This window comes from Archocentrus centrarchus, chromosome 21 (assembly GCF_007364275.1).
Source record: "Archocentrus centrarchus isolate MPI-CPG fArcCen1 chromosome 21, fArcCen1, whole genome shotgun sequence".
In the NCBI taxonomy this organism is placed as follows: Eukaryota; Metazoa; Chordata; class Actinopteri; order Cichliformes; family Cichlidae; genus Archocentrus; species Archocentrus centrarchus.
Window position 1 is genome coordinate 8,788,194 of NC_044366.1, and position 23,918 is coordinate 8,812,111.

At 40.2% G+C, this 23,918-nt stretch overlaps 1 protein-coding gene across 1 annotated transcript in view; it reads left to right on the top strand.

Annotated features, from left to right (window-relative positions):
* ptpn4a (protein tyrosine phosphatase non-receptor type 4a) overlaps positions 1-23,918 on the top strand; it is a 73,393-nt gene that overhangs the window by 14,990 nt on the left and 34,485 nt on the right. The window contains exon 2 of the mRNA XM_030757814.1: positions 15,352-15,506. Coding sequence (XP_030613674.1) covers positions 15,369-15,506 — 138 coding nt within the window. The 5' untranslated portion in view covers positions 15,352-15,368. The remainder of the gene's footprint in view (positions 1-15,351; positions 15,507-23,918) is intronic.

Consider the following 23,918-nt stretch of genomic DNA (forward strand, 5'->3'; position numbering starts at 1 on the left):
GAGGGTGCTGCACATTAGGCCAGGGTGCGGGTGAAATGCCATTCTCAGTAACACATTTTATGCAGCACTGCACTCAGATCGCAATTTTAAGATCTTTTTTTTTTTTCTTTTAAAAAAAAAAAACAACCTTTCAAACATGACATTTGATGCCGTTACTGCATCATGACACGAGAGTGACAGCCGAGATGGCGGTGTAGTTTGGAGCATTTGACTGGTGTCCTCAAAAAAACAAAGTGTATTATTTATGTTATTTACATTGTTTATGTCTGCATGTTTAATTTCAGTTTGATGCGGAAGTTTCTGCTGGTGTACTGTTGCTCTCCTTTGCTCTCTGTTTCACTGTGCGCAGCGGAGCAGACATATAAGCCGAAGAGACATTAAAAACGGAGAGCACAGGAGATCAGCAAAGCACCAGCAGAGACTCATCATAATGGTGGGCTCAGTATAAGTAGACTCCCCATTGTAGCACTTTTTCTACAGTACTAGCATGACCTAATGGTTGTGGCTAGATTTGTTTTCTCATTTTTCCACCTCTTGTCTTCAGCTTTGTGTTTGTAAATGAAATGCAAAGGGGAGAGGCGGAGGTGATGCCCACATGCTCGTATGTTTTGGTGTGAGATGCTGGTGCTTTCCTGTGACAGTCGGTGGTTCTGAATGCTTTGCATACAACAGCATTAAAGCAGCAGATGTTTTATTTTTAATGTGTAGCTTCGTCATTATTGGGATGTGATTGGGAATGAGAAGGAAAAAAATGTCTTAGCATGTTGTGGAATGATTAAATGGGTGCACACATGGAAGTAAATTTCCCCTTCATTGTTTTACGTGTTGTAGGTTTCCATTAAGATCCATTTTGGCAGTCATGTACTAATGCTTATGTATGTTTGTTGCATTTGCATAACTTGGTGTGATGAGAATCCTCTCGATGCATGTTTGCATATATATTTTAGTGCCTTTTAGTTTATCTTTTGCAATTGGACCTCAAAAGCCCATTATCAAATATGGAAAAAAATAATAATCTGTGGCAGTGGCAGTCTTGCACAACACAGATTATATGTTCACATTTTAGTACAGCTGCAACAATAGGTGCAGACTTTCCAGGAAAGTGACTGCTGTGTTGCATCTAAAGGCTTTTCTGATCACAAAAGCCTTTTCCTAGTACTGTGTTTTTTGAACTGCCTTGCTCTCAGTTTGAATGTCAGCTGCAGTCTAATGAAGTTCTCAGCAAAGAGCAAGAATAAAACATTTGAGGCTGCTTAGGGGGAAAAAAAAAAAGAAGGCTTGAATAGTGCAAGGGGATACCTCTAATAAAGACATGGTTTGAAATTTGACGAGATGAGAAGTGATTGGTTTGGTGTTTGAGCGTTTTGACCTCAACAGCTACAGCTTCTAAGAATAGGAGTATGGGCTCGTCCTGAGGGTGAAGGGGATTAAGTGAATCATGTAGTTTTCATGACTTTGTCACATGCTGCCCTGCCTGTCTGAGAGACTGACAGATTGTTAGTGCATTGCTGACTTCAAAAATAAATAAATACATTTTAAGAAAAAAAAAAAATCACACCTTAGGCTGCATCCTCAGAAATACATTTTCATTCAAAAAGTGGCATTTGAAAGCAAAAAAATATTGCCATCTACGGTCCTCTATAACCTCCCAAAGGCCCCTTAGCCCACTAATTTTTAAGATTTTTTTAACTTGTCTTGCACTGGTGTAACGCAACATTTATTCCAGTGGTTGGATATATTATTCTTTCCACTGTGCTACTAGTTTATTGTCACATAATTCTGGTTGTAGTCACTAGTATTCATGGCACTAATTTTCCAAATATAATTAAGGTCGACCTTCCTGATCCAAAAATCAAATTTGTGACTGCCCGCTATTCTTCATATGGTAGAATAGTTTCATACTACAGTATATTGTGTTCTCTGAGTGTACAAAAACTGCTTTCACGTGATCAAAGTGTGCGCGGCATCAGAGTTCTTAATGCTGCATAATTCTGCTGATGATTTCAGTGCGTGGCACGTTGTCGCCCGACTTGTTAACTGCTCAGGACGATCAGGTGCTCAGACTTAAAGCCGTTTTGACGCTTTGTTGTTACGCGAACATATTTTAAGTTTCAGCACAAGCCAAGTATGTGTAGGCACGTGTTGTATCGCTAAAAACATGCCAAAATCACACAAGTTGGAACCAAATATTGTTAGATTTCAGCAGAGTTTTGGTGGAGAAACCACTACTGAAGGGAGGAAAAGCACTGAATCTGTGGGTGGATAATTTGATATATTTAATCCCCGTGTGCTCACACAGTTCCTAGAATCTTAAACAACTGAAATACAAAGAGTCTCTTTCATAAAGTCACAATTATGTAGACTAAATGCTTGCTTCTGCATGCTGTGTGTTGTGGTTGTCATTCGTTTAAATGGGTTTGGCATCTAACAGGGTTTTAGCACCTTAACGAAGGGAGGCTTATTAAGTTACGGCTTATTGATCCCACAGACTGTTAAACACACACTTGCTTAGAGTACTAGATTCAGAGAAAGTGATTCAGCTTGGCACAGAGACACACAATGAATCTTAGCTATAGTTTTACTGATAACAGATGGCTGGTCAACATTAGATATTTACTTATAGTTTGCTTATTTCCTGATGCTTTCAGGGATTTTCCGGGCTTAAAATGTGCCTTTTGTTGATAACCACAATAGGTCTGCTTGTAGTTGGAAAATCTGTTACATTATTTAACAGTCTCTGCATTTTCCTGTTGTTTTTGGCTGTCTTGTAAACAAAATATGAATTAAAACTTAGGTAAATTAAACCCCAGTTAAAGCAAATTGGTAAACTAATTTGATCAGTCCTGGTGATTTCATTTCTTATTTGTTGTTTGCTTAATGTGTACAGAAATTGTTTAAATGCTTGTTTAACAGATAATGCCAACAGTTTGCATTACAGTATTTTATTACAGTCGTCATGGTTTAAACGAATGAAGGTTAAAGTCTTTGTGTGTTGGTTCACAGATCTTACAAAATGTAGTGGGAAACCAGTGAAACAGTGTGTTGCTTTTTCACTTTTAAATGCATAAAGTTGTGATGTATTGAGCTATATTTGCCACTTAAATGGATACATTTAATATCAAAATGATCACAAAGATTTTGAAAAAAGTGATTTTCTTAAAGAAAAACAGAAAAGTACAAACTGCTGCATGGTCACTTACCTAATCTATCTGCATTGCTGCCTTGCAGCAGGAGGGCGTGCGCTTGGTAAAGAACACCTGGCCTCCCTGCTGGTGGGGCAGGAATGTGCCGGGTTGGGGTGGATGCGGGTGGAAATTTGCAATGTGTTCAGAACACGACCCCTGGTTACATTTAAAGGTGCCAGCGTCAGCAGGAAAGGAAAAATCGAGGGGAATGTGCAGCTTTAATCAGAACTGCATCTCTGTTTCTCTGTTTTCTCTTTTTTTTTTCCGTGTGCGTGTGTGTGCGCGTGTGTGTGTGTGTGTGTGTGTGTGTGTGTGTGTGTGTGTGTGTGTGTGTGTTACTGCACAGAAGAGGGCCTCTTGTTGTATAAATAAGGACATATTGTCTCTCCTTTCTCATATTCCCAATCCAAACTTTCCTTAGTATGTTTAAAACATTCGTAACTACTGTAAGTAGTATTTTATTGTTGTCCAGCTAATTCATTAGTCCTGGTGACATACAAATGTAGTATTTATATCCCCTATACTGGGGCCTATACTACGAAGCAGGGTTTTGACTTATACAGGTAACTTCAGGGCAAACCCTGGGTTTTCTGTACTATGAAGGTGGCTCACTTTACTGGGGTAAATTGTTATGGTAACTTATGCTGTGAACCTAACCTGCTCCAGGGCCGGTTCTAGGTTGTCTGCTGGGAGAACATGTTTAATATTTAGTAAGTTAAGCCTTAACTTACTAAAACCACTGAATGAAGCGCAACTGTGTTGCACTGTCACCAGAATGTGTGTGTGTGTGTGTGTGTGTGTGTGTGTGTGTGTGTGTGTGTGTGTGTGTGTGTGTGTGTGTGTGTGTGTGTGTGTGTGTGTGTGTGTGTGTTAATTTTGTCATTTAGGAAATGTATAAAATGTTATACTTGAGTCTCTTTTACACTGCTGGAAACACAGAGCACACCCCAAGAATACCTGTTCACTTTAATTTCACTTTGATCTGATTTCCACGTCGTCTTTATCAGGCTGTGGGAGAGTAAGCTGTAATGTTTAAATGGATCCAGTTTAAAGTTTCAAAGCACTAATGTGCGGCCATCATCTTAGAAATAAACAGCAGCACTGAGCGCGCATCCTGCAATAAAATTATCTGGAATTTAAATGTTTATTTTACCGCTCTGTGCACCAAATCACCAGAATAATGATTTTCTGCAGCATTCATCTGTTCTCCTTGCATGTTACTGTTCTATTGTAATGGATTTTGTAGATTTTTAATGACTATTTGATAATGTCTCTGGCGTTGGTGGCCTAGGGATTATTTTCCGATGAAGAAAAGTCATATGACCTGTGAAACCCCTCGTTGAGATTTTATGTGAACTTACAGGGGAAACCCTGGGTTAACTTAGCAAGTTGATAACCAGCTGCATGTGATCGTTTGTCCTCATCACCAGTGTTAGGGTAAGTGAATGCAGAAAACAGAAAGATACCCTAGGTGTGTTGAACTCGCTTTGTAGTATAGGGCCCAGGCTTGTCTTCACTGGCTTCCTGATTTTGTTTACAGTTGATCTTGTTGAGCCCTTTTAAAGCACGCCTGCCCGGCCTCATAGGATCCCGTTTGCAGCCGTAGATCCTCAGGTGGGGCTCTCCTGGCTGCTTAAATGCTGAGTGTGAGGGTTGTAAAAGCAGTGACTTCAACCCCTCAAATCACTTCTAAAAACACATTTTTATAGACTCACATTTATGTGATGTTGTCCTTTTTATTATACTTTTTTATTGCCCTTGTATCCCACTATCATTTGTAAATAATTGATGTATTCTTGTCCAATGTCCTCGTGTACTTTTCTGTTTTAATAGCTTTTTGTGTTCTTCTTGTTTTTGCATTGTTTTCTTCTGTCTTTCATTCTGTAATTCTGTTTTTTTGGACCTGTTGTCCAGCTTTAGTATTCATCTTTTGCTCGTCTGTCAAAACACTTTGCAAACGTTGTGTTTTTGGTTTGATTTGTTTTTTTAAAGGTGCAGTCCATGTGCTAATTAAGTCAGTTTTTTCAACCAGGTATAGGATATTTATTGGCATTGTTTCAGTATTTTTCCCTCACAGAAATGCTGTTGCATACAACATTGTGAACATTATGAATAGAAATTGTGACAGTTAATGATTATTTGCACAGTTAGCCAAAAGCAGGAAACCTCAAAATGTGAGCCAGTCACCGCTGATACAATTGTGCTATATGCAAAAATAACTATGCGCAACATACATGTGCATACTCTGAGGAGAGACCCAGGTGTGCTTATCAACTGTAATTTTTTTTGACCACAGTTATACTCAGACTAAGAGGTGTACGTGTTATAGATGGGCTTTTTTCTAAATATTTTAAGTGAGTATCTAATGTGCATAGGGCTGCAACGATTCATCGATTAACTCGATTAAATCGATTCTAAAAATTTATCGACACAAATTTACTGTGTCGATGCTTCGTTTAAACTCTGCAGCGCTCAGCTGTCTCGGTGTAAGCGGCGCTCCTCACTAGCATTAGCAGCATTAGTGCTGACGTTTTTTTGTGGGTTTATTGGGGACTGGCAAACCAACATAGAACTGCATTACCGCCACCTACTGGACTGGAGTGTGAATCACTCACGTATACACAAGCACACATTCTAAAAAGCTCTCCGTCGCTGCGATGGATTTCCTTTAACACAGAGTGGATCATCACTAGAGTTGCCACCTGTCTCGTAAAATACATAACCCCGTATGTTACGGGACTCCGTGGAATACGGCTCCGTAACATGCGGGGTTCCGTACTTTACGGGACGGGTGGCAACTGTCGCTGACATGCATTTCCACGCCTCCACTGCTCTCTGTGTGTCTGTGTGTGTTGTGCTCGCTGAGAATTTCAGCTGCTATTTTTGTCTTTACTTCAGCTGTAGCTACCAGAACTGGTTTGCTAGCGAGCGCGGGCCATTAGCACTAGTGATGGTTCGGTACCGGAAGGCCCGCCCCCCAGGACCGAGGGGCTCCTTCAAAATATTTTTTATACTTTAATCCCTTATTAGTGACTAAATATAGACCTGCAGTAGAAACGTATTTTCGAAAATGCTTGTGAATACAAAGCATTACACCATTACTCACACATGCGCCATGGCTCCCGCAGCCACTAGTTTTTCAAAACACTCATAGCAGGCAGCGGTTTTAACTGCGCAAGCGCAAAGAGGCGAAGCTGTGACGGTGAGCTCAAGTAGTGAAAAAGGAAACGTTTTTCCAGCGTCCAAAACAGCAGCTTTTTCTTTTAGTAACCACCATTAAATCTGTGAAACAGCTGGAGGTCCTTCATCAAGCACCTGATCAGCAAGTATTAAGGTGAAGAAAAGAGAACTTTGTAGCTGCTCCATTCACCGCTGTTTGTTCACATGGCGAGAAACGGCATTACGGAAGTTAAAATATGCAGATAAACTGTTAATAAAAAAAAGTATTTCTTATCCGATTACTCAATTAATCGCTGGAATAATCGATAGAATACTCGATTACTAAAATAATCGTTTTATGCAGCCCTAAATGTGCACATTATAGATTGGATTGAAATGAAACTTAAGCGTGCAGGCCTCTTTATTTTTTCCAAGCCTTTAAGAGTACGATAGTTTGAGCTGTGTGTTATTTTGTAGATTGGGTGAGGAATCAAGTGGACAGGATGTGTTACTTTTGTGCATTTGTGGTAGAACAACCACCGTTTGGCAACCTTTCTTTATTCGAATGCAGCTGTTGAGATTAATCTGTCCTCAAATAACTCACAGTGACGCTACACAAAGAAGAAATGTTACTCATTCATTCGGCTCTGCTCTTAGCAGAAAATGCATGTTATCAGCATCTAAAGGGATGCCAGCAACTCAGGAAAAGAAGGCAAAAGGTGGAGACGAGATGCTTATATAAGAGGAAGTGGGACAAGGTATATACAACATTAGGCTTAAGAAGAGTATCTAAGCTGAGAAGGACAAACGGGAGGAGAGGAGGTTGTGAGCAAGTTGACATTATAATAATAAGGATAATATAATGATCGGATGGGAGAACTTGAGGGGCTTTGAAAGAAGATGACTGTAGCACCCATATAGTCCAGAATGAGCTGAGAAGTCTCCTTTATGTGTGTTATCTTTGATTCAGCAGGAATCTCTGTGACAGGTGTTGGGTTTTATGAATGGCTCTGTGTGTGTTTGCGTGCATAAGTAAATGGCTGCTCCCTGGCACTGATGACTATAATTTGCATAATGGACTCACACTCCATACTGACAGTTAAAGATAGGAGGAGGAGGCGGCGAAGAGAAGTCAAGGAATTCGTTTAAAGGAAGATCATAATGTTTCTGCATTGTTTAAGAGAATCATTTAAAAAAAAAAAATCCTCTAATAGAGAGAGATTTATGTTTATATGAAGGAAGTTGTCCTTGTATAACTCTGATTGTGATGTTTTGAGTGCTTTATTACTAACAAGATAACTGGCATATTGACAGTGGCCCTTATTTATCTGATGCAGTGTAGGAAGTTACGCCTCTAATTCACTCTATTCAAGTGAAAATGTTGAAGTACTGAGTCTTGTTTCAATCACATTGCCCATGTAGAGGTTAGTGTATGATACTGTTAAAACTGTGGGGTCTGACTCAGCATTACAGCTTAAAACACAAATCTTTGTTTCAACATGTGTATTTTGTTAACATTGACTTATCAACAATTCAGCAACAAACTCCATGTTTATAAATGAGGAAATATGCAAAATCTTTTGATAACACCATATATAATGTGCCCTTCTGCAAATAAAAGTACACTCACTATGTGACAAATGGCTCCAGTGAGCCTCTCATCTGTGTTTGGACACCAACTCCGCCATCTTGGAGAGTGGTTAGTGGATGGTAATCCTCCTTCTGCTCCTCAATGGGCTCAGCGGAGCGGCACATGAAATAGTTCTCCACTTGCTGAAGGTTCTGGTTAGAGCGACCCTTCAGCTCACACTTTATCTCCACAGTTAGAACAAGAACTACTTTCACAAATTGCAGTCCAAGATGGCTTGGTGGAGTCCGTCAAACTGCGTGACGAGACACTCAGCAGAGGCAGCTGAAAGATATCAAAAGACTGCCGCAGAAGTGCAATTGTCAATGTGTGGGTAGAGATGGGAACGGTTAGAGAGCGCTGGACTCTGAAAATTAATTGTTGACCAATAAATCAGTCCGGGATGGAGCTGTTCTCTCGGACAGATGAAAATCAAATTAAAAATTGCCAAAATAAAATGAAAAAAAAACCTTGGGTGGGTAAACCAGGATATAAAAAAATGAGCAACTGAAGTCTCATCATAACAGAATTCATGACATACTTAATATAAGCCTTTTCAAAGTAAAAGCCTCAGTATTTCATTGAAAAAGAGCAACTTCCCCCCCCAACCTATATTTGAGGGTAATTTGTTTGTATCTGCCATGTCCCAGGCCATTTCAAGAAACTCTGCTTTTATTTGTTACTATGCTAGTTCGCCTTATTAATTACATGCAAAGCACTTATGAATGTCTTTATTATGAGAAAAAATGGGCAACTTTTGGAGTTTAAATTGGAAACACATGATTATTTACAGGTTTATCAGCTCAGCAAAAATCTGTTCAGCATCAAGCTGAGTAATGGTGTTGCTTAAAGTCTGTGACGTTTTCCTGTCGTGTCAAAGGCTGTTTGCATAATTTAATGATGAAATATAGAAACTGAAAGTCGCGAACAAAAACAGAAGAGGCACAGTAAGGAATCTAAAATATTAATACATTTTTGGTTTCTAAGCTTTTCCACACAATGCCGCTTGTGAAGCAGATTTGTTTGCTCCAATTATTTTTATGCTTTCATACCATCTGTAAAATATGAGCCATTACATGTGAGCACCAAGCATGTGTCTGCTGTAACTGCACTCCGTATTGTAGACACAATATTGAATGTTTGATTGGGATATAGAGCCCCCTTCTCGGGGTATTATTACTCTTTAGTTTGCTAGCACATATTGGTGCACTTGTGTTGAAATACCCAGTGAAGTGCTTTAGGTAAGCTGAGAACCAGAATGGGCTGTGTAGCTTTTCTAATCAATGCAGTCAGGCCGGCTGAGTCAGGATTTTCATTCATGCGCTTGGAGAGGTTTATCCCATAAGGGTTCAGGAAGGTTCAAGCAGAGGTTTGCAGACGTTTGCAACTCTGCATGACTGAATTATGAAGAATTGGAGACCAAAGGAGGGAGAAACCAAACCGGACATTTACCTCTTATAAGTTATAATTAGCACAGTTGATTTGTTTTACCGAATTTGTGGATTAGCAGTATCCATTACAGTCAAGCCACCGCATTGGAAAACAGTACGTGTGTAACAGTAACTCAAATTTGAGCACTGAAGGCAGCTATGGTACTGTACAGACTTGGTATTATAAATGATGTTCTAACTTCTTGTAGTCTTTATAATGATGTTTGGCTCATGATTAGTCTCTTCTCTCGTCTGTATGACTTTACCATCAAAGGTTATCAAAGGAGGCTCGAGGTTATTTGCTGCCCACAGCTTTCTCACCCCCCCTCACCCAGGCATGTTTTTAAATGTTGCATTTGAATCTGTCAAGTATATGTACACCCAAACCATCAGAGACAAATAACAGTGCACAGTCTGCTGCCACTGCTGTTGCTGCCCTACATAGAATAAGTTGAATCAAAGGGATCACAGTCGTGGTCTGATGGGGGAGGGGGAAGGAGGCTGGTAGGTGGAGATTTACTATTGTGAAAAGAGACAGGTAGGTAGAGGATGAGGTGCAAATGCAAAACCTAGCTAGTCTTTTTTTTTTTAATGCCAAAGAATACTGCAAGGTAAAGACCTTATAGTATTCAACAGAAACAGTAACCTAAATGTAACATTGGGTCACATGTTCTTATTTAATCTATGAGGGCTTTAAAGTAGTTTTCCTAATCATTTATAATGAAAACAAAAATCATAAGCCGTCTCCAAACACTCACACTCACACACACACACACACACACAGACACACATATCTGTAATTGACCACCTGTTTGTGTATGACCTAGTTTACGCTACACTGTGAAGCGGTTATGCACAATTCCTTTGGGATTCCTAACTGCAAGCCTCTTATTTCGACTGTTCCAAAGCAGCACAAAGGGACAGAAAAACCATACGTAGCAGTTGCTTTGAAGAAATTGGGATTATAAATAGAAATGTATAGGGCAAACAGAGTTCAGCAGTGAGCCTGTATTTGAGCTGGAACAGACAGTGCCCGTCGTGTAGCTTTTGCTTTGTAGACTTCTGCTATGTTAGTATAAAGAAGAGCTATGGGGAAGAATGATGGTTCAGCCAACTTTGAATATATGTTTTCCTTATGTACACAAGTGGTGTGCATGCTGATAAACAGCAGAGCTATGTATACAATATGTAGTAAAGGTAATATTTTGGTCATTTTTGCCCAAATGTAGGTTAACTTTTCAGTTATTAAAAGCCGCACAGTGTCCATGTCTTCATGTCTATGTCAGCTGCCATGTGATCGTCTGAGTGTGCAGCTCCTACTCACCGAGCAGAGTGAATGAGAGCTGTGCGTGCAGTAGGAGACCTTGCACTTGAATGGCAGTACTGGCACCTCTTTTGTATGAAAATATCTTAACATTTATCCAGGTTCTATTTAAAAAAAAAAAAAAAAAATCTGAATGAAGTTGGCCAAAATGAGTGAAATTTGGACCGATTTGCTTGTAGATGCAGAGGGGATATTGGGAGCTGCAGAAGAGCTACAAATACTGGTGTGAATTTACAGAAGAAGTGGGCCATGAAACACAGATTTAAACTACAATAACAAACAAGCAGTACTGTCGCCATATCTGATTTCAAAATTCCCAGTCCAGCCCAACCTGATTTTGATGTTAGATAAGTTGAGCGTCTGTTTGAGTGTGCATACTAATATGCCAGTATGTTTATATATGTTTATATGAAAGGCACATTTTCCTGTCCATAGACAGGAAGGCTGCAGGACCATCTGTGTTTGCAATAAGCTGAGGGAGCCAGAGGAGCCCACCAGTGAGGGAAGCTTGAGGGTCAAGGGCCCTTAGTTAGAGAGACACACACACAGACACAGATGCACTCCTGCCTGTTTGTAAGCTCTGCTGACTACAGGAAGCAATAATGGTAGCGTGCTTCCGGAGTTCCGGAGGCTTCTCTCAGGGGAGAGTGGCTGTCCTGTCCAGCTCAGCAGAGCAAAGCTGGACAGGACCACAGCAGAGCAGAAAATTATAGAACACTGAGAATAGAGAAAGAGTGGAAGAGGAAATGGTATAATAGAACAGGAACATGATGAATAAGGTAGAAAAAGATGGAGATGAAAATACAACCTGAAGGAAAAACAACTTGACTTAAACTAGTTGTGTGTGCAAAAAGTTGACTAGAAGCTTAAACATTGCTGTTGCCATTAATTGGTCCCAGAAATACTAGTCAATTAAACACATTATTGTTGTTTTATCATTGTACAACACCTTTAACTCGTCGTTCTACACACCATTAGCAAGGGCTGTGCTCCCAACAGATGGCTTTCTCTCACTCTGTGACAGGAACTTGTAAACAAGCCAGGTAGAAAGCAAGCTGCACCACCCAGCATGCTTCTACAGCACTTTATACTGTAGTGAAAAATGAATTGCGTACCCACATTCTGCACAGACATGTGGATGTTAAGCCTACTGCTGCTAGTGCTGCTTATGTTAGTCACACTATGCAAACTAACCTAGCACTGTGTGTTTGAGGTGTTATGCATGAAGACGGTGATTAACTAGTTTGGGCTGGTTTGTGTGTATTCTTACTTTCAGACTAGTGCACTAGTCAGAATTTTTCCTGTTGCTTAAACTAATGAATTGCTTGCCAGGAGAAGATACCCGAACCACCTCAACTGCATCCACACATCTAAATTGGTTTAACCTTTCTTGCTGGCCAGATTCTTTCTGTGGTTCAAGCTGAAATAAAACCTCCCACAGCCTGTTGGGGAGTGGATTTGGGCTTCTAGATTGGGGTACTTGTGCCCCACTGTAAATAAAAAGGGTGTGCTGGAGTTGTACCAAAATACTAAAGGAAAGAGGCACAATAGTTGTTTTATCTCCTGTATTTTGTTTTCATAATCCTTGGAGGCCACAGTTTTAATTGAATATACATTTCTATTAATTGTGCAGCTCTGGTAAAAGGTCATCAGAACAAAGCAAATGAGAGAAAACATTCTCACTCATTATAATATAATATTGTAATACATTAGAGTGCTGTAGCAACAGCCCTGGGCTATTTTCTTTTTTCTTTTTCTATTTAAACCTGATGATTTCAGCTCATAGACTCAGGTAGTATTGTGGTGAAAATGTGATTAAATGGTTGCATGTGGTTTTTAAAATTGCCTTCATGTGCGTAAGGAGAAAAATGTTAGAACTGGAAAAGGGCAGGGAAGGCGCTGCAGCCTGCGGAGAGAGTCTGTGTCAGAGCTCATCATCCATATATCCCACAGCTCGTCCTCAGAGAGAGCCAGCGATAGGAGCCCGTGGCTCCGTCCCTTCCTTCCTTCTGCATGGCTTCATCTCTGCATCCGTTTCTGCTCATCTCCCTGCTACGTTCGCTCCGTTTCCCAAGCTGACAGTGCTGTGGCTGGCATCGGTGTGCATGCTTGGCCGTGTCTGTGTGGATTTGCCTGTACTTAGGCATGTGTGGTCGTTCTGCTGGCAGCCCGAATGCGTTCACTCTGAGGACCTACAGTATGACCAGCTCTACATCTTGCAAAAGTACCTGTGCTCAGTTTTTGCCCAGGAAATTGGTAGCGGATGTGGTAAACTTTGCGACCTGCTCATGCGATTAAAACAGATACAGATTTATCTCATTGCTTGATCAGTTTAGTTACTAAATTACATCATAAATAATCATCATACCTTGCATAATATCTTCTCTTATTGGCCGGGAGGCTAATGTCTTACTACTTAAGCTTTTCTTCTGAGATTGGCAGAGCGCTACTGAATACAAGAGATAAATTATGAATTATTCTAGAAGTGTTCTGAAGTACCTGTGTTTTTTTTTTTTTTGTTTTTTTTTTTAATTTGTTATTTTTGTTTTTTGTTAGCTGCTCTCAGGTCACTGGGCATTTGGCCCGATGAAGTAGTAATATGTGACCACAGGGTGTGGGTGAAGTGCTAGACACTTTCTCGAGACGTATCTGTCACATACAGAAAGGGGTTTGCATATTTTTTTTTTTTAAGTGAGACCAATATATTTAAGGTGCTGTCACAAAGCATATGCAAGAACACACTCAGTGCATATTAGAAATCTATAATTTGTGTATGTAGAGTTTGAATGTCAGGTGGTGAGAAGGTGAGTTTGTGAGTTTGTTACTGGTGACCTCAAGTATAAATTTGCATGCCTGCATATGCAAAGTGTGCACCATCTGTCAGTAGGTCATGGTGGTTTGTGCCCATGTGCCCTCCATTTACAGATGTGCTCACACAGAGCCATCAGTGTGATGACAGAACTGTGACCCTTGTGGGTTTATCATGTCTCCAGTCATTGGTAGGTGACCTGAGAAGTAAAGAGCAGGATGTAGACAGGAAGGACACAGAGCCCACTGCCTGTGTGAATTATCAAAAGCTTCAACATTTTAACCAAATACTTCACAGAACTGAACTGTCAATCATTAAGCAGATAAGCAAGACCTACATACCCAAGATGGCCACAATACAGTTTATTGAGAAACAGCCATGTCCATTTTCTTTGAAGTAGCAGAGACGATTGAGATTAGCCAGTTCACTTGAAATTAACAACAGGAAATCAGCAGCTATGTACAAAGCTAACAAGGTTTGCTTATCCTCTTCCTCTGACACTCTCTCAGTTGCATTTTAGATCTTCTTTATATAAAGTGAACCCACCTTTTTAAACCCTCTGTTTGCTTGGTGCAGCCAACCAGAACCGAAACTTAACTTAAAGGGAGAGGAGCTTAAGTGAGGTGCTCCAGAACAGGCCGAGTATAAGATGAATAAAAGGTTATTTTGAACTAAGAGTCATGCAGAGCTACTCTAGTAGAGTCCAAGAATAAACACGAGTATATGCATTTTAATTGGTGAAAGTCTTGGAGAAGAGCTACGTGTAATCTTACCTTTACCCTGAAGCTGCCAAAAAGAACATTTCCCCAAATATCAGACTATTCAGTTCAGGAGATTACAAAAAAATGTGTCAAAAATAGAGAATTGTGACCTCAGTAGTGTGTAAAAACAGAAAAGAAATGTTTTAGCACCTTTTTACCTTCAGCCGTTATCCATCCGCTTGCATTCAGTAATTATAGGAGGCGAACTCGTTCATCGCTTTATGTGAATGGGGTTATCCATCATTTGTTGCTGTCACACTTGTGTAGCCTTCGTCGTGTTTTTTGTCTTCATGTTGGAAGTGAGAAATTTGTCCTCTCATCATCAGCAGTGTGTCTGCACAGATCAAGTAGCGAGAGCTGCACCTACTCAGCTCTGCTCTGCCGTCACAGCACGCATTTTGGTGTGTGGATAGCAGCGCACTAACAGGGTGCTGCGATAATTCTCCCAATTAGATTAAAGTGTTGATAAAATCTTTTTTTTTTTTCTGCAAAGATGTCAGTCATGTGGTTTTTTTTTTGGTTTTTTTTTTTAGGGTTTGCTTAAGATTAAAATATATGCTGCTACGTAATAAACGAGACAGACGAAAGGACAGGATGTCCCAGTTGTTGCCTTGTGTGCTCTTTATAATAAAGTGTGCTGGGTTGCAGGCATTTAAACCCCTCTCTCTTTATGCTGCCTTATGCTATCTTGTGTTTTAGTCCCGGGCTGCTGTGTATGTCATACATCCCCATGGCGAGGAATCTGCAGCCTGTGTATTGACATTCTTTTCTCGTGAAACACTCGCTGATCCTTCAACCTGCTTGTACAGGCTTGCATTGCTGCGTGGCTGCCTTCACTGCGTGTCACATTGTACATATGTTTGTAGATGGATTGAGCCTTTAACAAAGAGGTCTTTGTCCCCTAAAGCGTACCTTAAGTGTTGCATTGTATGCATTCATTATGCATCTCTGCTGAATTTTCACAGATCGGACCGTAATTTTAATGATAGCCCCGTTTTGTTTTTACTTTCACTCATTATTTTCTTCTCCTCTCTGCTGTGTCTTCACTTGTTGCAGACCCTGGTAGGAGCGTGATGAGCGCGCGCTTCCGCTTGCCTGCTGGCAGATCCTACAATGTCCGGGCGACGGAGCTGGAGCGAGACAGGCAGCACACACAGGTTGTGTGCAACGTACTGCTGCTGGACAACACTGTCCAGGCCTTCAAAGTCAATGTAAGTAATCCTCTTTCCATGCTGGCAGCCTTCTGTACAAATAAAAAATAAATAAATAAAAAATAAGCATATAGCAGAACATTATATTCACATTTTTTTTTTTTTTTGGTCCAAATTGTATTGTTAGTGTTTTTCACAATAATGCTGAGATTGTTCCTGGAAGGCCTCTCTGTATTCATTCTTATAAAGAGACTGGCCTTTTTCTTTTTTTTTTCTTTCTTTTGTTGGTTTTTCTTTCCAGTAAACTTGTCAAAATTCAAAATACCAGTATCGTACCCTTTCCCCTTTCTGTAGACCTGCCTCCACATTTTCCATTCCTGTAAATTTCCCTCAAGCCCACCTCAGATTCATGTGAAAGTTGGTGGGGGGAAAAAGCCTTTTTGTGTCTCTACGCATTGGCAGACATTTAAAACACAGCCCACTCTCTATTTTTTTCTTGATATTCGGATGATACTTTAAAGGGTAGCTTTTCATGTGTCCTGCTAGCTTCAGTTTGTTCCATTTCTGGCCTTGAGGTTTGATCTCAGCGGTTGATCACTCTTTATCTCGCTTCATAAGCATTCGGTCTCAGCTTGAATTAAAGCTTGAGGGGAAAATAAAATGGTGTGTGTGAGTGTTGTGCATGTGCTTCAAACCAGGTGATAGGCTGGCTTGTGACTGATGTTACGGCCGTCTGTCACGACGTCTGACTTCGTCTCTCTCTCTCTGTCACAGCGTTTGATCAGAGTTGTGACAATGTGAGCTGGGAAATTCCCTTTGTGAGTCACGGTGCAATTCATCTAACATCCTCTTCAGAAGCATTGCATCCTGCCGGTGTCGAAATTTGCTTGTGTATACTTATTGAAAGAAATCATGAATGATAATATGCACATTATAACTGAGTGCTGATGTGATAATGAAATCATACTCTGAAAGAGAGAGAGAAGAGTTTTTGATCTTTGTGCTTTATTGCACGCTACTTTGTAATTGGCATCTCTTTCACTTCCTTCCACTCTTTGCTCTGTAATTTGAAAGAAGGGCCTTTAAATAAGGATATTCAGATTTGTCTGAACCATGTATATAAAACGCTGTTTGTGTTTTCAAGCTTAGCTAAATGTAAGAACTTCTCCAAGGTGGACAACTGTCCTTCACAATGTCTTCTGTGTACGTTTCTCCTTCACATTTGTCACACTTTGTACTTACTGCTCCAGACTTCCCGCAATTCCCTTCTGCCTGCATCTTGCTGAATGAATGACTCGGTCTCTGTCAGTCTCTCTGCCAGCTTCATTGATCAGACCCCTGCAGCAGCAGTAACTTCCTGGAAGGACAAGCCATCCTGAGAGCAACAATACTTCTATTGATCCTCTCTGTGGCCGACTGGCCGTGACTCTGGTGGAGAGTGAAAATCCAGAAGCAGCTACTTATTGTCATGGGAACCATGGGGCTTTGTGTGTGTGTGTGTGTGTGCGCGCATGTGTGTGTGTGTGTGTGTGTGTGTGTGTGTGTGGGTGGGTGGGTTGGATGTGGAGGCACATGAGGGCTTGTATTGACGATCGTATAGATGGAAAGACTTGGGCTGAAATAATATCAGTATAAAGCACAATTCCAGATATTGTTGTAGCTTTAGAGAGTGCTGAGCATAATTTCAGTGTCATCCAAAGAAGGTTCAATGAAATTTTGAGTATTAGACACTTAATTTCCATCATTTCTTCTTAATTTTTTACCTGTTCTGCTTCAGTTTATGATGTAAATTCAAAGAAAAATGTAACAATCAATATAGTATCATATAATGGAATATAGGATCTCAGGGAATTTGAAATATTTAACTTTTTCTCTTTTAATGTTCATGCTGAGTCAGCAGTCACATAGTGTGATTTACTTTTCTGTCCTTTTGTGTTTGCCTGGTACTAGACATGAGAGTCAAGAGAGTTGATAAATGAAAATATCAAACATATCTGTGTTTAGAAATTATTTCTAAGAAGCGTGCAACTCTCAGGTACGTAATTAGGACGTGCTTAAAAACTGCCTAGCAACAACGCTTGAGCTTATTTCATTTTGAGGCAGAAAAATATCAGGCCACCTCCTCCTCTTTCCTTCAGGCTCCTCTGTTTTGCCTTTGTGCACGGTATGGGTACCAAATGATTCAGTGGTTATGACCTGATAATTCATATTCATAGTTTGCCTGCTGCTGACGGAAAACAGACCCAGACCTGCCAGAGGCATTCATCACTGAGGAATATCTACAGCCATGTCATCACGGAGTATTAATATGACTTAGTGGTGGAAACACAATAAATAAGAGAAACAATTTTATGCATTTCACCATATATTCAGACTCAGCATCTAAAATGAAAGCAAAAACCCATCGGAACTTTTAAAAATTTCCCTTTATTGTTTATCATCAGTAACACCAGTCAGTCACTATTGCAATATTTAAAAAGAAAAAAGAAATCACGTTATCTTCACATAATGCGTGCCTACTTGGAAAAGAAACACACCACTTCACATAGAAAAACAGGGGCAGAAGCACAGTGTGGTCAAACTAAAAGCAGAACCAAAGTAACCACTTTACACCACATGAATATTAAGCTGTCTGTAAGAGCTGTTTGGTAATCAAGCAAGACCAAGTTACAGGGTTTTTTCCCAGACTCGCAGTCAGTATTTCGTACTTTGCTACAAATGTATAGAAATCGTTGAGTCTCCTATTTTATTTGATAGCAATCTTTCCATTTGGCTAGTTAATAAACAGAAATGTCTGTTATTATTGAGTAAGTAATGTCTTTACTGCTGTACTACATGAGTTCAAAAAGCATCGAGATCAGGTGCCTACTAAGCACGATTTGCAGAAGAAAAGAACAATAAAGGAAACTTCAAGTATAATCCATCTAACTGTTTCTATAAAAGAGCCAGTTGCTGCAAACAAGCTAACCAAAGTTACACAGTACGAGTGTTTCCAAGGTTTTCTGTAGTTTAACCATTTCTTTTTCACGTGTGTACCATGAGGGCAATTCTGGGAAGTAAATTTACTTACAGTAACAACACACATGCACACATACCAGCAAGACTCATGGAGGAGAACTGGCTTCTCTGTAACAACAAAAGCTAGCTGAGCTGGCTTTTCTCAATTAAGTACTGAGCACAAAAAGCAGCAGCTGCTGCTCAACCCACCGCTCCTTATTTAAATGGTTTAAAATTGGGCTTATTGTTCGTACACTTTCCTTTGGACATTTTGACTGCCCCAGCATTATTCCTACACAGATTGGGCCATGCTAATTAGTTAGTACATGTCAAAAAATTCAAGCCTTCAAGTTAGATTTTGGATTGCAGACATTTGGTATGGATCCATTGCTGAGCTCCGCTTGGTCTTCGTTAACTTCAGGTAACTGGGGTTTTCCTTTATAGAGGAATTTTAGAGTCCCTGTAGAGTTTTTGCCAGCCCAAAGCCAAATCCTCTCCCCTTTTAGTATTGTAATAATACAATTTTTAGTTTCTTTCTTTTTTCTTTAATGGAGCTCCATTTACTCAAAACATTTTTAAGAGATGGCCAGAAATTCCTTCTGAACCAGGAAAACCCTACATGGCTCTCCTTATAGGTCCCATTCTTTTATCGATCCACTTAGTGATTTTTTTTTTTTTTTTTTTCAGTTTTCTTTGTGGAGGAAAGAATTTAGTCTTTGTCCCAGCACTGAACAAAGGTGTTAGTAATGTTGAAGATATATTATTCTGATGAAGTGGCCAACTTGGTACTAAACTTAGCGCAAAAAGTAAGAAAATTTTTGTTTGGTTGATTAGTTTTTGGTTGTAACAGTGCTTCTTTGATATTTATACTCCTCTTTGTAGCATATGCATCCTGGTTTTACAGTATTTTTCTTAACTTCTTGTTTAGGTTTTATAAAGAAAAGGCACTGAACTGTGGCAGCTAATACATTTTCATCATACTCCATATTTGATGACAATAAAAGCTTTCTATTTCTGTTCTATTTCTATACTATTCTTGGTATGTGGGATGTGCCCACAGAAAAACAGATTTTCTCTGCCAATGCCAAACACCTTATTCCACTATTGACTCTTGTTTGGTCTTGGCAGAGAAGATTTGCCAAGTTTTTCATGGGCACAACCCACATACTCAACTCTGCTGCTCAACCCACAAATGCATTTTCCTTACAAATGTGTCACCATTTAAAGGAAAATCAACAGGCTTTCCAGCGGTATAATATTTATTATCAAGAATTATTGTTACAATAAAGAAATAATAATTGACCACAAATTTCCTCACTTTTTGTGCTTAGTTCTCAGCTGTGTCGGCTCTTCATTCCCGCTTCCTTCTTTCAAATGAAAGAAGCGCAGTTTGGTTTTTGCAGCCAACAACTTGCATGCGTTGTCATAGCTTTGACAGTTTTATGGTGGAGTTATGGTGGAGCCAAAAAAAAAAAACCCAAAACAAAACACTGTAATAGTAAACTGTTCTCTCCACCTCTGAGTCTGGAAGAGCCAAAATATTGAATGTAACCACACTGTTTTGAAAACAGGGAGGTGTGGAGGTGTCACACTGCATGTGTGGGCAGGATGTGCTATATGTGTATGCTGGAGTTATTTTCTTGCCCAACATCCATTAAGTAGACATTCGCTGATTTCTGACTGTTTAAAGTAATTTTTAGATGTAGATCACTGCAACCCTACAGCTGTTTTGGGCTATAAAATTATGCTGTCTAATATTGAGAGGGTTTTGAAAAAATAATAACATTGCTGCAGCTTTCCACGTTAATGAAATTCCATTGTACTTTTCGGCATTTACTAGACACAATACATGGAACACGGTGCTGATCATTAAGTGAGGTGGACAGTTATGCAGATATGCATTTGCCACATCGGTCCCTAGGTTCTCATCCTGAAAGTGTTTTCTGCGGTGAGTATTTACTGAAAAAGGAAGACGGCTATACATATCAGTGACTCCTCCTCCATGTTGTTCCTTTCCTGCCTGGACAAGCTGCCTCATACTTTCCTGAATTTCCCTCATTCTTTAATACACACACATACACACACACATTCACTCCCCACTGACACACACAGTTCTGTTTCCTGTGGAAGGACGGCAATAAAACTGTCACATTTATTGTTAACCTGTTATAAAAACACTGGAATTTCCCCTCGAATGCAACTTTGTATTTGGGGGTTTTTGATGTTTGATGGTCCTTTCCCCTCTAACCCTGAAAATAAGCCCCTCAGGGTGACAAACTTATCAGAGCATCTTTTTTCCTCTCTGTAACTCCCCCCCCCGCCGCCCCCAGCCAATCTCTTGTGCTCTGATTGCTCTCTATCATCATGTCTCCTTCCTCTCTCTTCATTCTCACGCACACAGACACTATTTCAGTCCATGGTGCTGGTGAAGGGCACAAAGAGCGTTTGTCTCACCCGGTTGCATCGTCAATCACTCCTTTTCTGTTCTTCCATGCTTGGTCCCCCCCTTTCTCTCTGCTTCCATGACTCGCTTGTCGTCTTACGTTTGCATTCTCTTTCTGTCTTTTCTTTGAAAGTCTTTCTCATAGTTTATGTTGTATGACTCTGCCCTCTCTGACTCCTCTCTCACTGTGTACTGCCACATGAGCTATCCAGAATATGGAGCTGTTGTTGCTGTAGCTGCAGCAGTTTGTTGCATAAAAGTCCAGAGAAAGAATGTGTGTGTTTTTTTTTTTTGTTTGTTTTTTGTGCAGGCATGCTTGCCTTTTGTGTGTATTCCTGGCTCAGATTTAACAATGTATGGCTGTTTGCTCTCACAGCAATCGCACATTTGGCTCATACGCTTTTAGAATACCAGAAGAGACTAGCACCAACGTACACACACACACACACACAGAGGCGATGGGTTTCCTGGGAGCACAGTGTAAAAGTGCACAGAGGGCTCCCACATCGAGCTGAAAAGCTGCTTCATACAAAGGAAAAGCATACACACATACAGAGTTTCTCATAGAGACAACAGACACGTTTATCAATAGTCTTAGGACCAAAGTGTCACACCAGAGGCTTGCACGTTCTTTCACTTCCTCATTTTCTCGGTTTAGCCGCAGTCAGTTGGCTGTAAACATTAGACTTTTCCGATTCTTTGGCTTTCCAACAGCCCCATAAAAGCAGCCAGTGAGAAAAAGTTTCTAGCTATTGAGTTTACATAATTTTATAAATTAGTATTTATCAAAAATATCTTTATAATATACTTAAGAGGCATTGTTAGATTCTTAAGTTTGTTGAGGCTTAGCCTAGAACAGAAATGACCCAACAACTGCTCCATTAGCAGGTTTCCTCATGGTAAAATAAATATAAGATATGACTGCTCTACCAAAAGTTTGCCAACAGGTGTATATGCTTGCCTTCACAACATGAAATCAAAATTAACAAATTAAGGCCATCTGAGTTCAGCTTCATTATTATTTCCAGCAGCACAATGGAAACTGAGGGGTAAAAAGTTCAAAGCACTCATTTTTCTTCCTCTTCCTCTTCCTCTTCCTCCTGCTCCCTTCCGGGGTTGCCACAGCAGATCATCTTCCTCCATTTCACCCTATCTCCAACATCCTCATCTGTCACATCAATCTTCTACATGTCCTCTTTCCCTACATCCATGAACCTCCTCTGAGTCTTCCTCTTTTCCTCCTGTCTTTTTTGTCACTGCCCACCATCTCTGAACCATACATCAAAGCAGATCTCTGTCTTGCTTCTACTGACTTTCAAGCTAATTTGCCTGAGCAGCTGGGCAGGTACTTTAGAACTAGTTTTATTTATGATGATTTATAAGGCTATTAGATGTTGAAGCTGTCGCATGTGAGAAACACACCTGAGAACCATTGAGCTAGACTAGATTGCTAAAGGGCCTTCTCACTAAGAGGGTGGCTGTCATCTGCTCTTCCAACTCTTCCTCCTCCTCTTGCGGTGACGTCTGCGCCTTCATCTGCCTTTTTCTTTTTTTAAAAAAAGCTTCTTATATCCAACCTCCCACTTAGCTTTTTAAATTCAGGGAAGAGCTAACACCAGAGACCATTCTGTTCTTTTGCTCTCTCCTCTGCATGTCTTTTTCAGCTCTCAAATTGTGTGCATGCCAAGTTTAGGCTGTATATGAAGCATGAACTTATCCATCTCATCATCACTCCTTGGCAATGATGTGATGCTAGCAGATACTGTGTTAACAAGGTGTTTAAAGTTCATTGTTTTCCTTGGCTTTCGAGACCTTGTATTAAATTGTATGTACAGTTATTTTGAAGGGGAAAATCCACCATTGAGACCAAAACAGTTCTTAGTACCAGGCTATGAACCTGTTTATTTCTGATCTAAATTTGGGCTTTTTAACATGGGAGGCGTAAGTTTTGGATGCAGCCTCTGGTGGCCATTAGAGGAACAGCAGTTTTAGCGCTTTACAGTCTGCTTAATCTTTATAGCTGCAAAAGGCTTGTTTGATGCCTATTCATACAATATGAATTTGCTACTTGAATAATCTGCAGTGAACCATTTACTAGGTTTTAATGCATGACTGAACTGACAGAACAATCTTTTTAAAATTAAGATGACCACATAGGGAATATCCCTTTCTTTGATGGCATAGATGGCTTACCTAATAAGAATTATTTGCACATACAGTGACTTTAATATGAGCATCTGCATTTAACAGTATACATATGACACACAGTAAAGCACAACAGATCCCCTCTAAGATAGCGGTTCACAGAAATTCACGACTATGTTTTGTGTAGGGGTTTTCTTCTCTGTAGAACTCCTATTCTCAAATATACCCATGTTGTATTTTTAGTGTTTACCTGAGTGTGAATGAAAGGCCAATAAGTCAAATTCACCAGTACTCCCAATACAGAATGAATTCAAAGCAAAAATCTGTCCTTCAGTAAAGGTGAGAGATGGAGCAGAGGATTTCAGAGTTGACTCACACTTAACAAGGCTTTGACATCAGTAGACTACACACACACACACACACACACACACACACACACACACACACACACACACACACACACACTGCCAGTTGTCCTAGAGGGCTGCCATGTCAACATGTCAACTGTCAACTAACATTGTGTCTGTTTGCCACACACACTAAGACACTGCATTGTAAAACTGTGTCAGCAGGGCAAAGGGGAGAAGTGGACGAGCTGTGTGTGTGCGTGTGTGTGTGTTTTCTCCCTTGGGAGCTCTGATGGAACTACACACTCTTGCTCTCCCTCCTTCTCTTAAAGTTGCAGCAGCAGGATCAGGTGTGAATTTCTGCTCCACTTGTGGTCCAACAGTTTATCCTCTCACCCTTTCTGAACTCTCAGGAAATGATGTGATATTAATGATGCATTTTATAACTGATTTCTCACATTTTGCAGCCTTTTAGGGAGAAGTTCCCTGTTTTTTTAAACCTTAGACAGGTAATAGTTTTGTGCTTTGAGAATTTTTTTA